The sequence below is a fragment of the Lampris incognitus genome, chromosome 5 (genome assembly GCF_029633865.1).
Source record: "Lampris incognitus isolate fLamInc1 chromosome 5, fLamInc1.hap2, whole genome shotgun sequence".
In the NCBI taxonomy this organism is placed as follows: domain Eukaryota; kingdom Metazoa; phylum Chordata; class Actinopteri; order Lampriformes; family Lampridae; genus Lampris; species Lampris incognitus.
Window position 1 is genome coordinate 47,599,432 of NC_079215.1, and position 18,475 is coordinate 47,617,906.

The following is an 18,475-nucleotide window of genomic DNA, read 5'->3' on the forward strand; positions in this document are numbered from 1 at the left end:
ACTGTAGGATAAGCGAAAAGATGTGGGCTGAGGGTTAGTGAGTTTCAGAGCCACTATCCAGGATGAAACAAGGAACATCCATGAGTACATCAGAAAGAGGACCCCCCCCACCCCATAGGACCAAGCCCCTCCATGGGATGTACCATTGATAGATAGAAGATGTGGCTGATATCGGGAGCTCAGAGGCTCTGATCATAACAGCACAAGAACAAGCACTCAGCACCAGATTGGTAGACGGAGAGGTCTACCACACCTGACAAAACCCAAGATGTAGGCTGTGCAAAGATACCTCTGAGACAGTCCAGCACTTAGTAGCAAGGTGTAAAATTCTAGCTGAAAAAGCATACTCTGAAAGGCATAACCAAGTGGCTGGGATAGTGTACAGGAATATCTGTACTGAATACAGCCTGGAAGTCCCCAAGTTCAAATGGGAGACACCACCAGATGTGGTTGAGAATTGCAGCACTAATGTCCTGTGGTACTTCAAGTTCCAGACTGACAAGCAGGTGCTGGATAACCAACCACACATTGTGGTGGTAGACAATGATCAGAAGACACCAGTAATTAACAATCGATGTTGCAATCCCAAGTGACATCACATTAGGAGGAAAAAATATAAGAAGCTAGTGGAATACCAAGCGCTGAAGGAAGCACTAGATCAGATGTGGAAAGTGAAATCTACAGTAGTCTCAGTGGTAAAAGCAGCACGAGGGGGTGTGGCCCTCAAACTGGGAGAGTGGATCCAGAAGATTCTAGGAACAACATCTGAGGTCTCTGTCCAGAAGAGTGCGGGTCTAGGAACAGCTAAGATACTGTGCAGAACCCTTAAACTCTAAGGCTTCTGGTAGACCACCCGAGCTTGAGGAAGACACACACATCACCCGAAAAAGGGTGAGAGAGATATTTTTTTTAAAAATATGTACATACATACATACATACATACATACATACATACATACATACATACATACATACATACATACATACATACATACATACATACATATATTAAACTAAAAAGGTAAAAGGCAGATGCACAATGTATACTTTTTTTGAACTCCCACTCCCCACCCCCTGCCCCACTTTAAGTTCAAGTAACAAACAAAACAAAGCACACACTAAAGGAAAATTAAATTAAATAAGGAGAAAATGCATCTAAAGAAAAGAAAAAGAAAGAACACTATGAAAAAAATTGACAATAATAAAAACAATACGATTCAAAAGGACTCGGTCATCTGACTTGTCAGTCATAATATCTAGAGTGTCTATCAGAGATAAAAAAAAATGGGCTCCATATTCTTTCAAAGTTCTTTAAAGAACATCTAAGAGAGAACCTCAGTTTTCCAGCTTTACATTGTACAGAACCTCCTTGATCCACTGATCATAAGAGGGGGGCAAAGCGTATTTCCAATTTAAGACAATTAAACGCCTGGCTAGCAGGGTGTTGAAGGCCATGGTTAGGTGTGTTACAACCAAGAGCTCCTTGTTAGGTGGAGTACCAAAAATGGCAGAAAGGGAATTCGGCTCTATCACGACACTGTAAGGCTTTTGTAATGTGTCAATACGCTACACCAAAAGTTTGTCAATTTCAGGCATGACCACAACAAGTGTACAAAGTGTGCTGGGGAATGACCACACCTGTTACAAGTTTCACTAAAATTGAGGGTATATTTTAGATAATCTATGGTTAGTAAAATTAATGCTGTGTATAATTTTACATTGAATCAGCCCATGTTGGGCACAAATAGAAGAATTATGATGTAGGTCAAGGATGTTGCACCACTGATTATCATCTATGCTGAGGCCCAGGAGGGCAATTTGGAACAGGTGCAGCACAGTGGCCCAGTGGTTAGCACAGCTGCCTCACAGCAAGAAGGTATTGGATTCGAGCCCCGGGGTTATCCAACTTTGGGGCCATCCCAGGTCATCCTCTGTGTGGAGTTTGCATGTTCTCTCCGTGTCTGCGGTGTGTTTTCTCCAGGTGCTCCGGTTTTCCCCACCATAAAACAAAAGATATGCATGTTAGGGTTAATACTGTCTGTGCCCCTTGACCAAGGCATGACAAGACGAACTGGAATTGGTCCCCAGGCGCTGCACGGCAGCTGCTCACTGCTCTTAGCTGCACAGCTAGGATGGATTAAATGCATAAAGAATTCCTCATATTGGGATTAATAAAGTATCAAAAAAATAGGATACTGTTTCTGAATAAAATGTCTAATTTGAAAGAACCAAAAAAGGTGATATTTTGGTAGTTGAAATTTGGTCGATAGTTCTGCAAAGGACATGAAGATTTCCTTGTTGTATAAATTATTAATTGCTGTTATGCCCCTGTCAAACCAAAATTGAAATGCAGTCTATGTTAGCTGACTTAAAATAGTGATTGTTAATTATCGGGGCAAGAGTAGAAGATCTGTGCAGGCCAAAACGTTTCCTAAATTGTCTCCATATTTTAAGCGATTGAGTAACCACTGGACTAATGCTGATGGTAGAGACAGACAGGTAGTTGAGAGCACAGTAATGACCATAATGAAATCTGAGCAGAAGATGCCTCCATTTGAGCCCAGGCAGGCTGATAAAGTTGAAGTTCAACTTTATTGTCATGTGTATTACAATACAATGAAATTCTTGTGCTCTGGCTCTCTCTGCCTTAACACAAGGGACACAAGGACACACCATACACTCCAAAAAGACAACTCTACAGACATACATAGACTATGTACATAATGAATTCCTAGATTATATACACAATATACAGTACTGAATGTACTATGCTGAATATGGAGCTGCCAGGGAAGAGGAAAAGAGGAAGGCCAAAGAGGAGGTTTATGGATGTGGTGAGGGAAGACATGCAGGTGGCTAGTGTGACGGAGGAAGATGCAGAAGACAGGAAGAAATGGAAACGGATGATCCGCTGTGGTGACCCCTAACGGGAGCAGCCAAAAGTAGTAGTAGATACACAATATACAGTACATGATAAAACAACAATGTAAAGTGCATATGGGTTCATCAACTGACTGAATGAATGAAAGCCACTTTGTTCGACATTGTCTTCTTAAAACGAATTGTATTCTTATAATGAATTTATTCTCTGCATTTAACCCATCCTATTGTGTAGGAGCAGTGGGCAGCTGCAGCACCTGGGGACCAACTCCAGCTCTTCTTTCCATTGCTTTGGTCAGGGGCACAGACAGGAGTATTAACCCCAACATGCATGTCTTTTTGATGGTGGGAGGAAACCGGAGCACCCGGAGGAAACCCACACAGACACGGGGAGAACATGCAAACTTCACACAGAAAGGAGCTGGTACAGCCTAGGGTTTGAAACCAGGACCTTCTTGCTGTGAGACAACAGTGCTAACCACTGGGCCACCATGCCACCAAACTGTTCGGCAACCTGACTGCCTATGGAAAGAAGCTATTGTTGAGATGGGTGGTGTGTGATTTGATGCTCTGGTAACGTTTTTTTAGATGGAAGGAGTGAGAACAGAAAAAGAGCAGGGTGGCTCGTGTCCTTAATGATGTTTTCAGCTTTCCTTTTGCAGCAAGTGGTGTGAATATTATTAAGTTGTGGTAGTTCCATGTCAGTGATTTTTGCTGCTATCTTTACAGTCCTTTGAAGCAGTCTGCAGTTCTGAACAAGTCAGGTTGTCAAACCACACTGTGATATAGCTGTCAAGACACTCGATGTTACTGTGATAAAAGTTCATGTGAGTTTTTGGTACTCAAACCAAAACTCTTGAGACGCCTCAAAATACAGTCTGCTGTGCCTTCTTGAGGATGCAATTGGTGTTGAGAGACCATGTGAGGGTGTCTGTGATGTGTAAACCGAGAAACTGTCCACAATTTGAACAGATGACCCATCTATTGAAATAGGAATGTTATTTCCTCTGATCTCTCTTAAGTTCTTTGGGCTTATTGGCTGCCCAGTTATATTGTAAAAAACTGGGAGGGGCAAGGCTGCCTGATAATTTAAGAAGCTGCAAGATTTTCTTCTGTATACGCACCGGTTTATTGGCCCAAAGAAAGTTAGATGACTGGTCCAAGTTAGTGAAAAACTTTTTGTAAATAGTATGAGAATATGATGAAAAAGATAAAGAAATTTGGATGAAACAGCCATTTTGATCAGACCTACTCAGCCTGCCAAGGACAGCGGTAGAGTAGTCCATCGATCAAAATCCTTCTCTACTTTTTTAAGTGAGGGGATGAAATTGCTGTTGAAGATGTCTGCCAAGGACTTTGTAATAAAAATAACAACAACAAAGGAGTTATGTCATGAGACAAATCCTCAACTAGTTTAGCTGCAAGCAGTTCACTTTTTCCAAAATTAAGTTTATATCCTGATAGCTGGCCAAATTGTTTTAAAATGTTTAAAAGTACAGGGAGGGATGTAGAAGGGTTTGATGCGTATAGAAGTAGATTGTCAGCATACGGCGACAATTTATGTACTGTTCACAGTCGAGTAAAACCCTCAAATTTCTCCTCAGAACGCAGCCAAATGGCTAGCAGCTCAATGGCAATTGCAAATAATAAGGGGGACAACGGGCACCTTTCCTTGTGCCATGGCTTTTCAGATCTTCCACGAGGTTACTGTCAATTCAAGGGAACGCAACTGTATCCAAGAGATCATCTGTGCTGGCTTGAGTGCAATAAGAAGTATATAAATTAGAGTAAACTTTTACAAATGTTTCATCAATACTTTTTGGAACAGTAAGAACAACACCCAATGGAGATTTAATACTAGGAATAAGCCTGGATGCAGCAGCAGCTCTGGCTTGCTGATCCATAAGCTTGCTGGCCTTGTCTCCTGATTCAAAAACATGTTGTCTTGACTTAAACAACTGTAATTCTGTACTATTTGTAGTTAAAAGGTCGAATTTTGTTTGGAGCTATAAACATGTTTTGTAAAGTGATAGGTCTGGACATCTGGCATAGCTATCATCAATCTCCTTAATTTTCTGTGACAGTTCAAACTGTTGGGTTCTATCTTTTTTTTCTTAGGTAGGTTGTATGAGATATTGTATGGCCTCTTCAAGTTGCTTTGAGAGTTTCCCATAAGGTTCCTCTCTTGACACCTCAGGTGTGTCATATTTTTCAAAGCATAATATAGTCAATCAGGGAGTTTGTGAAGGAGTCGTCAGCTAGGAAATGTGAATTAAATCTCCATTATTTGAAAATGGGGCTGTAACTGAGAAAAATATCTAAACAAGTGGGCGCATGATCGCAAATTACTATACTGTGGTAATCACATAAATGTACATTAGGAAGTCATCTGTTATTTAAGAGAAAAGTCTATTCGAGAATATGTATGGTGTACATGTGGAAAAAATGAGAAAGATTCTTTTGTCTGGGAATTTACACCTCCATGGGTCAGACAAGCCCATCTCCCCTGCAATGGCGTTTAAGAACTTGGCTGAGTTGGTTAGGGAATATGGAAGGGGTTCTCAAATATATTACTCAAAGGTCCGCATCTGATTTTTCTTCAAGATTGGAGGTACAGAACGATTGGCAATAATAAAATACTATTTAATCAGCTCACTTATAACTTTTAAGCAACATACATTCAAGTTCAAGACAGTCAAGATATTCAAAATACATTCGAGCCAATTGGGAGAAATGCCATTGTTAGCCTGTAATCAGTTACTTGAACCTAGGCACAAAAGGTGTGATTGCCAGGCGAAGACACTGACACTGTTCTGCGAAGACCCTCCCTACTCTGCCTCTAATTGGCTCTATCCCTAACCAAAAACTTGTGTACCGGTAGGCTACTCATTACTGTCATTTATGGTCGTGCTAGTTTCTCTCCTCTCCTCTGCTCTCTGTGTTGTCAATGGGAGTGGCACTCAGCCCCTCCACACACACATACACACACACACACACACACACACACACACACACACACACACACACACACACACACACACACACACACACACACACACACACACACACACACACACACACACACGGAGCAGAGGAGAGTTAGTGGACCAGGTGAAGTGAATATAGCGTTACTTGAGCTGATGACAGCTATACTCATTTTGTTACTGTAAGTGCAGTTAAAGCTTTGCAACATCCCCAAAGCAAATGCTCCAGTGTAACATTAATGCATGAATTCGGCAGCAACAACACACAGAATTAAAAAAAAAACTTAACACTTCATCTACTACTACTTTTGGCAGTTCCCGTTAGGGGTCTCCACAGCGGATCATCCATTTCCATCTCTTCCTGTCCTCTGCATCTTCCTCTGTCATGCCAGCCACTTGCATGTCCTCCTTCACCACATCCATAAACCCCCTCTTTGGCCTTCCTCTTTTCCTCTTCCCTGGCAGCTCCATATTCAGCATCCTTCTCCCAATATACCCAGCATCTCTCCTCCACACATGTCCAAGCTATCTCAATCTTGCCTCTCTTGCTTTGTCTCCAAACCGTCCAACCTGAGCTGTCCTTCTCATATAATCGTTCCTAATCCTGTCTTTCTTCGTGACTCCCAGTGAAAATCTTAGCATCTTCAACTCTGCCACCTCCAGCTCCACCTCCTGTCTTTTCATCAGTGCCACTATCGCCAAACCATATAACATAGCTGGTCCCACAACCATTTTGTAAACCTTCCCTTTAACTCTTGCTGGTACTCTTCTGTTGCAAATGACTCCTGACACTCTTCTCCACCCACTCCCCCCTGCTGCACTCCCTGTTACTTTGAGCAGTTGACCCCAAGTATTTAAACTCATACACCTTCATCACCTCTACTCCTTGCATCCTCACCATTTCTCAGTCCTCCCTCTCATTCAGACATATATATTCATTGTGCTTCTACTGACTTTCATTCCTCTTCTCTCCAGTGCATGCCTCCACTTCTCCAGGCTCTCCTCAACCTGCACCCTACTCTTGCTACAGATCACAATGTCATCTGCAAACATCATCGTCCATGGAGACTCCTGCCTGATCTCGTCCATCAACCTGTCCATCATCATTGCAAACAAGAAAGGGCTCAGAGCCGATCCTTAATGTAATCCCACCTCCACCTTGAACCCATCTGTCATTCCAACCGCACACCTCACCACTGTCATACTGCCCTCATACATATCCTGCACCACTCCTACATACTTCTGTGCCACCTCTGACTTCCTCATACAATACCACACCTCCTCTCTCGGCACCCTGTCATATGCTTTCTCTAAATCCACAAAGACACAATGTAACTCCTTCTGACCTTTTCTCTACTTCTCCATCAACATTCTCAAAGCAAACATCACATCTGCAGTGCTCTTTCGTGGCATGAAACCATACTGCTGCTCACTAATCGTCACCACTCCTCTTAACCCAGTAGTTGCTACAGTTCTGCACATTGCCCTTATTCTTGTAAATCGGTACCAGTATGTTTCTTCTCCACTCCTCAGGCATCCTCTCACTTTCCAAGATTGTGTTAAACAATCTAGTAAAAACTATGCGCTGATAACATTCATCAACACACCTTAAATTTCCAGCTTCATTCTCATCATGCTGTCTGACACTCTCTTCACCTCCAACACACTCTTAACATACTCGTCCTTCAGAATTACCCCTGCCCCATTTCTCCTCCTATGTGTACTATGGTAGAATAGTTTGAACACTCCTCCAATGCTCCTGACCTTACTCCCCTTCTACCTGGTCTCTTACACACATACCTACCTTTCTTCTCTCCATCATATCAGCCAGCTTTCTCCCCTTACCAGTCATAGTGCCAGCATTCAAAGTTCTGGCCCTCACCACACTCCTACCCTTCCTCTTCTCCTGCTGCCTCTGCACATGCCTTCCCCCTCTCCTTCTCCTTTGCCCAACAGTAGCATAATTTCCACTGGCACCCTGGTGGCCAACAGTACCAATGGCTGTCATTGGTAACCCAAGCCTTGACTGATCCGGTATGGAAATCTGATTTATGAGCTGCATATTTGATTTGGCAAAGATTTTACGCCGGATGCCTTTCCTGACGCAACCCTCCCCATTTTTCCAGGCTTGGGACCGGCACAAAGAATGCACTGGCATGTGCATCCTCAGTGGCTGGGTTCAGACTTTAAACTTCATAAAGTATTGTATTCAGAACCCAAGGTTTGGGCAGGGTCCGGATTAACTAACCATTTTGTCTGGATGCGGACCGAGGACTGGACTTCGAGAAGCACTGGAATATGGTCTGGTGGAGGATCTAAGTCAACATCTTGTACAAAATTAAAGTCCCCACCAATAATAATGTGGTGAGTCTCAGCATTGGGAATAAAAGTAAAAAGCCTAGAGATAAGTCGCTCATCATCCCAATTACCTGCACAGATGCTTGCTAAACCAACGTGGGTGTTGCATAGTTTGCCCATTACGATAAAAAACCATCCGTTGGGGTCAGTTATAATATTTTCTGGTTTGAATGAGATGTTGTTGCAAATTAAAATTGCAGTGCCTCTAGCTCTTGCACTGAACTTTGAATGATATAAATGCCTAAACCAGCCCCTTTTGATGCACAAGGTCGCCCCACTACAGAGTTGTGTGTCCTGCAGATTGTCTCCTCCCAGGTCTTGAAGATGAGACATAATCTTATTTATCTTGGTAACCCGGTTTACCCCCTTGACATTCCAAGATAAGAATCGAATGTTGTTATCTACACATGACATACTCTTATTCATCATGCATCTGTGTCATTTATATGATGTAAACCAAGATCTGAGTGATAGAGAAAGAAAAACAAGTAAGATGAAAAAGGGAGGATGGAGACCAAGAGAAGAGTAGAGAGAGAGAGAGACCCCCCCCCCCGACGTTCTCATAAGTGCCTTGCTATATGCAGTCTTTTGAAATTCCGGAATTAATCTTCTCATATCCCCCATCACACAGTAATCAGCTGCCTTCAAGTTAACATTCAACCTCTAAGCACTGTTAACATCTATTTAGCATGGGTCCAGCAGAGAGCAGTGTCCACCATTTGGAGCCAAACACTTGAAAAGTGCTCGGCAGCCCTCTTAACCTGGAAGTTGAAGGCAAACGGCGTCTAGACCAAAACGGGGCGTCTCGAAAAACAACAACAAACAAACAAACACTCGCGCCCCAAACGGACTCCTGGGTGTCGAAACAGTAAGCAGCTACAAGCAAGCAGAGAAACTGCCAGAACGCTATTATTAATGACCTGAAATAATAATAAACTTTATTTGTATCGCACCTTTACAAACAACCTTACAAGGTGCCTTACACAACAGGATAAAATAATGCACATAGTCAAGATAAAACAACAAAATACAATAAAAATAAAAAAGGAAATAATGAAATAGGCAATGTAATGAAATAGGCAATGTAATTCAACACAAACCGTAACTGGAATTGTAGGTAGGGACTGTTGATGCACTGCTAGCCCATCATAACCATTTTTCACTATTTAGGTAGATTAAGTGAGAAACATAATGCCCCCCCCCATCTCCAAAAATCAAGCAAATCAAATCCAATAAAGCGCTGTCATATTGTATCCCTCACGGTCATCAGTGTTGGTGCATGTCCACTCTCACCTTCATATCAAAACCTTCACATGTTGTCCACGCGAGGAAGCAAAGCGTTAGCTCAGTTAGCACTAGTAACATGTTACTAGTCAACATCACTTCGGTGGGCAACCAGTGTTATGTTGGATTAGTCCTTGGTGGTCTGGGTGTTGCGATTCTGGTATGTGGCCAAGAACAGATGGGCTTCTTTCACCGATGAGAGATGCTGTCTACGTCCATCTTCTGTTGTGATGAGCAGCTACACCCGGTATCACAGTGAGGGTTTGAGATTGTGAATGAATAGCTGGTGCATAACCCCCTTTTACTCAGTGGACTGCTCAATCACTTCAGGTCAGTAATCTTCATATACATATATAGACTGGATTATCCTTCTACTTGACTATGCCTTGCATCCTTTATGCTGTACTGATTCAGGTCCTTTGTCTGGAACTTGTGGAAGCGCATAACCACAGCTCTGGGCTTCTCTCCTGGACCTGGCTTGGACCTGACAATAAGCCCTATCTAACTCCGATGGGAATGTTAGCATGTCTTTCCCCAATATGTTGACCAGGAGTTTTGAGAAGAACAAGGTTGGTTGGATGCCCTGGACTAGGAAAGCACTGATATCAGTATTGGGTATTGGTCCGACAATGTCCTCACGAACTCTTACTCGTAATTGCTACTCGGTGGCTCCACCTCGCAGCTTAAAGGACTTGAAGGATCTGCTGCTAATGTTTTAGTATCAGATACCATGGGACATCTCAGGGGTCTTGTAGAGTCCATGCCTCAGTGGGTCGACACGAGGAGGACCAACAGTATATTAAGCAGATGGTCATAATGTTTTGGCTCATCAGTGTATGTGTGTGTGTGTGTGTGTGTGTGTGTGTGTGTGTTTATGTACGTGTGCTTGTGTTTGTTTGCACGTGTACATGTGCAAAGCTTCTTAGTTTTGCCAGTTTTTGCCTCTTCCATGTTTCCCCACTGTAAGCAACTGCTGAGCTGCTAAGCCAGTTATCTTTAGTGTCATTAAATCTATTTTCCTTTCTACTCTCTCCATGTCTCCATGTCTTTTATCTTTCTTATCCCCTCTTTATCCTACTCCCGGTCACCTCCCCCTCCTCTCGTGTTGTCTGTCATTCTCTTTGGTGGGGGCTGGATGCACTGATGAGAAAGAGTTTCTACGATCTGAAACCTCGCACGCTGTGTCTTTGTTGCTGTTGTGCTGACGTATGAGCATTGTTGCATTGTGTGTTTATTGTCACAGCATGTGTTTTTGTCAAACAACTGGCAGATGTGTGTGGTGTGGTTGATGGGATTAGGCTCCATTTTCTATTTTCTTACTTTTGTTGTTTTGTGAGTGCTACATAACAGGATATTTTGTGTGGGAACCTTTTGTGCTAAGTGGTGTCAAAGCCACTTTGTGTGTGTGTGTGTGTGTGTGTGTGTGTGTGTGTGTGTGTGTGTGTGTGTGTGTGTGTGTGTGTGTGTGTGTGTGTGGATATGAGGATGACTGGTTTCATTCCAGTCAACCTCAGCTACTACAGGGTGCTTTTTAAAATTTTATTTAGTTATTTGTCAAGACATTTTGCAAGAGCATCAACAGTCCAAGGCTTTCCCTCTATGAATTTTGTCTCTCCTCTTTCCGTTTCTCTGTTCCTGTTCTCCTTTTTTCTACATTGCTCTTTCTGTCTGTCTCGCTTTCTCCATCTGTCTTACTCTCTCTCTATATCTCTCTCTGTCTCTCCTTTCTGTCATTCTCTCTCTCGCTCTCTTCAGGTTATCCTGTCCGAGTTGTACTCCACAGGTTTCCATCGCTCCTTCTTTGATGAGGATGACCTCACGGCCATTGCAGATAGTGATGTGGTGTACGCCTTCCAGGCCCCACTTCCCCATAGCCATGGAGGACCCATGCCGCTGTCAGGTAACCATTATAACAGCTGACGAACATGCCAGTCCAAACCTGACTTTTTTACTCCTATGTTCCAGTTTTGTGAGTTTTCCAGTTTGTTATTTATCCCCACCAGGCTTGAGATTATGTGTTTGGTTGTGTGTGTGTGTGTGTGTGTGTGTGTGTGTGTGTGTGTGTGTGTGTGTGTGTGTGTGTGTCTGTGAAAAATCTCGCAAACTACTGAACCTATCGGTCCAATTTTTTTTTTTACTTCTCCCTTTTACCTCCCCAACTGTATCCGGCCAATTCCCCCACTCTTCCGAGCCGTTCTAATCATTGCTCCACCCCCTCTGCTGATCTGGGGAGGGCTGCAGACTACCACATGCCTCCTCCGATACATGTTGAGTCGCCAGCCACTTCTTTTCACCTGAAAGTGAGGAGTTTCGCCAGGGGGACGTAGCACGTGGGAAGATGATGCTATTCCCCCCAGTTCCCCCTCCCCCTGAACAGGCGCCCCGACCGGCCAGAGGAGGCGCTAGTGCGGCGACCAGGACACATGCCCACATGGGGCTTCCCACCTGCAGACATGGCCAATTGTGTCTGTAGGGACGCCCAACCAAGCCGGAGGTAACACGGGGATTCGAACTGGCGATCCCCGTGTTGGTAGGCACCGGAATAGACCGCTACACTACCCGGACGCCAGTCTAAAATTTTTTGTGCACAGTTATGACTGTATGATGAAGAACCTCTCGTGGTTGTGGTGATTAAAAACCTTTGAAAAACATTTGTTTTTGCTATCGCCGCTCCCTCTCTTCATTCGTTCTCTAGCTCACTTGACCAACGCTGCTCGCTCTCTGCTGCTGCCCGATCTAAGTCAATGGTGCACATGCGGTACTCACATCTACGGTTGACTTAGTTCAGGCACCAAAACTATCAAAAGCTATTAAAAGAATTTTGATAATCCAAAAAATGCAAAAGTTATAAAGGAGCAACTACCTCTAGGTTACAGTCAAAATAGGAAGAGTCACATATTCCTGCTGCTGCCCGATCTGAGTCAACCATAGATGTGAGTCGTGCATGTGTGACTGTAAACTCTTTACCCAGCTTTATTATATTATGAAAATAAAGACAGGGTTAGGATGTGACCAAAATAATCACAAACATTTTCTTTTTGGAAAGTGCAGGTTCATATTGGTCACATTTGTACCAGGGTCCACCTCGGGGGCTGTGCATCCACAGACTGACAGGCAAAATGTTTTTATTAAGTACATTATTTTAACTTGAGCATTGTATATTAAAAACTTTTTTCCCCATATTTCCCATTCAATCGACTTGGGTGCTGCACAAAACTCTTATGATGGCAGGAAAAACACCAGTTTTTTTCTGTCCGTGTGTGCGTGTATCTGTCCGCTGCTAATCTCGTATACTACTGGGCCTGTCATTCTAATAATTTTTGTGCAAAGTTAATAATATGATCAAGGACCTCTCATGGTTGCGGTGATTCAAAACCTTTGAAAAACCTGTTTTATACTGCAACTGAGTGCTAACTCCTCAGCTAGTTTTTCACCCAAGTCCGCGCACTGGAAAAGGCAAGATACGCCCGCAGTTCTGCATTTTCCCTTCTCCTGGTAGGCGACAAAAGGGGTGGTTTGTTGCCAATTACCAGAGAAGGGGAGATGTTTGGCGGGGATCTGCGCTCTATTGAGTGCCCTTTTCTAGGTTTTTTTTTTTGTCTCTGTTTGGCTATCTCTATCTTTTATGTGCACACACACTCACTCCTACTCATTCACTCTTACATAAAGGAAGATTCTGGTTTTTTAACAACCTGGATCTTATTTTCATAGTTTTTGTCTCGGTTATCTAATAATTTTACATACTGGCTTAGTTTTGGAGATTTCTGATACAGGATCACTGCTTGACAGAGCTCTCCAATGCTGTCTTATGGGGCAATGAACACAAGCATTAAACATATCCTTTCAAAAACAACAATGACAAAAGAAAACCCATAGTGTGTCAGTTAGACTGTATACATGATTTCCCATTACCTACTGTATGATATTTCAAATGTACTGGCTGGATGTACTGGCTGGTATAGTTTATTGATGGTTACTACTACCTCTGGTGAGTGTAGTCATTGCTGCAAGTTGAAGCAGGACATAACTCATTAATGAGATCAGCCATTGATTGATAATATTTGACAGTTCAAGTAATAACTTTTGACTTTCACTTTTTCACTTTTATTTTTACTTCCAAATACATGATTAAAATAACTGGGTTAAATTGCACTTACTGAAATATGTCTGATACTCATGTTCAGTTGCCTCATAGACACGGTTGTAAAGTTGAGTCCGGCAGTGGTCTTGCATCCAGAATCTCCACAGCAAAGCCAGTGAGTAAAATGAAGTCTTACTGATATGCAAAATGGCAATAACTATAAAAATAAGACTCAGGTTGTAAAAAAAAAGAAAGAAAGAAAAAAAGAATTTTCAAATTCAAATTGCCTTAATTTTCTTTTAAAAGACGTTAAATAAGTAGTCCTCCATAGGGAGTCCCACTTAAAGCAAGATTTGAACTCTTTGATGTAAACAAATTCTTACCTTTTTCTCTTAGAAATACTTGCATATCGGGTGTCCAGGTAGCGTAGTGATGTATTCCGTTGCCTACCAAAACGGGGATCGCCGGTTTGAATCCCTGTGTTACCTCTGGCTTGGTTGCGCGTCCCTACAGACACGACTGGCCTTGTCTGCTGGTGGGAAGCCAGATGTTGGTATGTGTCCTGGTTGCTGCACTAACACCTCCGCTGGACGGTCAGAGCACCTGTTCAGAGGGGACGGGGAACTGGGGGGAATAGCATGATCCTCCCATCCACTACAGCCCCCTGGTGAAACTCCTCACTGTCAGGTGAAAAGAAGCGGCTGGCGACTCCACATATATTGGAGGAAGCATGTCTGCAACCCTGCCCAGATTGTCAGACGGGGTGGAGCAGATACCGGGGTGGCTTGGAAGAGGGGTAATTGGCCGAATACGATTGGGGAGAAAAAAAGGGGGGGGGAAATCCCCAAAAAATAAATATTTGCATATCATCCTTTTTTCCACAGTCAATAAAGCTATCCTTAAACTGACAAGGACCAAATTATACTGGTTACCTCAGAGGTATTAGTCACAAATCAGTCTGTTGGTACTGTAAATGTAAACAGTGTGTTCCCTCATTAGTCTCACCTTGTCTTCTTTTGGGATGTTTGTAAGTACGTTGTCCAGTGCGGCACAGAAGGTCTCTTTATCTTCATCCTGCAAGTCCATGGTGGGGTCACAGGCACTCACAGCTGTGGCCATCTGGTTGTTCATGAGCCTCAGATGCAAAGTCATGCGCTGCTCATTGATGCCCACAGGGGATGCAGAGAGGTGGGTGATGAGCTTGTTTTTGATGGAGAATCCAATGCCATGAATTCTGGGTTCATCCACCACTTTTCCCCTCAAGTAGAAGGTATATATCCACCTCTCTTCTTCAGTTGTCCCTCCTCTGCTAGGTGGGTTTCTGATAGGGCAGCAAAGTCGATCTTAAGCCTTCTCAGCTCCCTAGCGATGATTGCAGTTCTGCATTCAGGTCCATCATTGGAGGCACTGTCCATGAGGGTTCGCACATTCCATGCTCCAAAGTTCATAGGCTTTTGTTTTTGACTGCTATGAGGTGAACTCACTGACTGCGGTATTCCAGTCAGGTTTTGATGAGGCAGGCTATTTTTAGGGCACCTTTTCTAGCCCCTTCACCATGTGGGGTGAGCAGAGTGGATCCTTAATAGGGCTGCTCAGTCATGGGTGCAGCTGCCAGAATACTCTCTCTGCCTCACCTCTGAGCCAAGACAACTGATTCAAAACACCCACCACCTATGTGCCAGTATGTGGCTAGGAGCTCCCGGACTTCAGTGTCCTGCTCCCATCACCATTTCTCAATCAGCATAGGACTTAGGAAAAGGTAGTGGAAAAAGACCTTCAGGAGTACGCCTGTGCGTGGGATCTTTTTACGAGGAGAGACCTGGTGTGCAGTCAGTCACCACACAGTCCTTGACAGTAAGAAGGCCATGATCCAATGGCAAGGAATCCAAGAAAATTTGGGGCCACTCACTGCTGCAACCTTATTATGTCATCACAACTGTTGTGGGGCCTCTCCCAGATCCTACTACCTGAACATCTGACAAGCTACCGTCTCCTGCCCACTCCACCGTTGAGGACTTGGTTTTGATCACTCTTTGTCTGTACTCTCCCCCTCGACCTTACCACCATGGGTAACCCTAGCAGGAGCAGGAGCTCCAGACGGCATTGCTCTTGGGTCCCCTGGGTAAACACAAGCCTCTCCAACAAGGCGAGATGGCAATCCCAGGAGAAGAGTTGACGTTTTGTTGCCTCTGAGAAGAAGGTACAGCAATAACTGAATAATAGAAATTCAGAGCCATCACTTTCTGAACAGCAGTTATTTCATTTGTCACCTCACAGAGCAGAGAGGGAGAACGGCATTACAGAGTGAGCAGACAGAGCAGACAGAGCAGAATAGCGTCGCAGAGGGAGACCAGGACACATGCACATTCCCACTTAGATATGCACTCAGACTGAGTCTAGTGGCCTAGTGGATCAACACATACACGTACGGGGGTGCCTGCTCACGCGCGTGCGTACACACACACACACCAAAATGCACTTGGAATGAATCGCACTCACCACCAGAGCCGGTCTCCTCTCTGAGCCGTAATCTGGTACAAATGATGAATGGTTTTAACCTGAGAATAATTCATAAAATCATTGCAATACAGATCACAGAAAATCATCTCTTTACTCAGTGGGAATATTAATGTCTAATTTTAATTAAGTAGAGCACATGAGCTGAAACCGTCATTACTCCACCAGACAGACGGAGCGTGGCATTCGAAGATGTATTTTGATTTAGTATAGCAGTATACTGTATGCCACATGACTTTTTTTCTTCCATTAGCTAAGGAGAGATGCATGGAGCAGCATAGAAAACGTTCTAACAAGAAGAAACTGATGTCTTTTAGTGAGAGGTGCAGAATCGACTGGAAAATTTGAACTGGATTTTATTTAAATATCAGTCAGAAACAACAGGACACAACCCACAATTATGAGTTTTCATGGTAAAACTATCTTTTCAAACATTAGGCCTACTTACCTTCCTTTGCACAAGTATCTCCTCTCTGAGCATTGAACAGATGAATAAATGGGACTACGCTCTGCCCTCTTTTACGTTACATAGGTGGGTAGATGTAATCCCGATAGTTAACCATTCATTAAGCCTTTTAGGAAGTAGAAACATGCCTATATGGAAGTGTATTTGGTCTACCTCCACCAACTAAATTGAGGGAAATTACACATAGGTCGAGCTTGTCTTGTGCTATGCATTGATCTGGTCTGGGCAGGCAGATGGCACAAGTTATGGTCATCATTGACACTAAAATCCTCCCACATAGCAAGTCATCAAAATACTAATGAACATACGTATATATATATATATATATATATATATATATATATATATATATATATATATGACAGCTCAATCGATTAGCAAATTGAACAAATTTATAGAATTCACATTTTTAAATTCCATGATTTTCATGAAAGTTATTCAAAATACGTAATTGAAAGAAATCCATCAGCTATCTGAGTGGACATCTTTGGCACGTGAGCATTTCATAGCTCAGTAGTAAAAGCATATTTGCAACAAGGTTCAGGAATTCATGAGGAAGGACAACCCAAGACTGGCTCTCAAATTTGAGCAAGACTTAAATTCGAAGCTTCGAACCAAACTCCTTTTTCCGGCGCATTCCACGGTCTTTGGTAGGCCCTTTGCAGGAGCTGAGAGCAAACACCTCTCGAACAGTTCTCACAGATAAACACACACCGCCCAGTGTGTCGCATTTCCCTGGGCTTCTGTCATTCAAGTCCAGTCAAGTAGATCATTGTCTCCCCGCCTGCTGAACGACACACACATACTACAAACAGTTAATCACAAACAGGTGAGCCTTGTTGCTACCTAAGATGAGCCGTTCCCGGTTCTCCTTGGCTATCTTCGAAACCACATACTGCATAGTTCTTAAGGAACATGTACTGCGCACACACACACATTCATAAATATATACATACACAGCTGCAGTAGAGACAGTCCTGACAAAATAGCAGTGTGTACAGCAGCTAATGAAATTTTAATTGAAATGGAGACTTCGGTTTGAGATTAACAATCTATCATGTTGCTGTTGAGAAGCTGACTCAGCCTTTGGCGTTGAATTATAGCGGGCTGAATCCCAAGGCAGCCGTCGCATGCTGGTGTCATTCTAGGACTCTATTTTTTCTCATCGTTCTACAACAACGCATGACAGTTTGGGAGCCCGTTGACAGCTCCTCTGTGGCTTGAAAACAACAAAGCTATTCCATCTGGCACAAATTGTCCTAAAAGATGCACTCTTTGTGCTGTCCTCTTAAGACCGGTAGCCGGACAAGTGTCGAGTGAATGGCGAATGTGTTTTTTGTTTTTTTTTTTACAGTAGGGAAAGATTGGCTGGATTGAAATGATGAGCAGGTTGCAGCTCAGCAGTGTCTGGCCCAAGCAAATGGAAAAGACTGTTTTCTACTGTGATATGCTGTCGCTTACAGAGAGAAAAAAAGGGGGGGATGGAAAGGCCGATAACACGTTCATCAGTCGATCAATGAATCGCTGCCTAAATATAGGAAGTCGTCAGTTAAGTAGCTTTTCGTCGCTATGCCTGGATAGTAATTTTCTGAAGTGGTGTATCAAGATCTAAGCCCAACGGATTGTGGGAGAATTTGCTTTAGCCCGGGGGATTTGTACTTTTCAGGGAATCCTCCGCCATTATATTAGTTCTGGCTCTATTGTAGGGGCAGGATCTTAGACGCTATTTGTAAATGAATCTCGGGGATAGTGAATCATCACTACTCCCATGCACAGGTTACACATGAGGAGGAAAATCCATGAGGAGGCCCCATGAATTATAGCACAGAAAGGAATGAGATTTTATTATTGTGTTGCACGTACAATTACGCCCAGCCTGCGTGGGCTAACAGGACACCATCAATT

At 43.3% G+C, this 18,475-nt stretch overlaps 1 protein-coding gene across 1 annotated transcript in view; it reads left to right on the plus strand.

Moving 5' to 3' along the window:
• usp43a (ubiquitin specific peptidase 43a) overlaps nt 1–18,475 on the plus strand; it is a 215,999-nt gene that overhangs the window by 149,644 nt on the left and 47,880 nt on the right. The window contains exon 6 of the mRNA XM_056280390.1: nt 11,262–11,406. Coding sequence (XP_056136365.1) covers nt 11,262–11,406 — 145 coding nt within the window. The remainder of the gene's footprint in view (nt 1–11,261; nt 11,407–18,475) is intronic.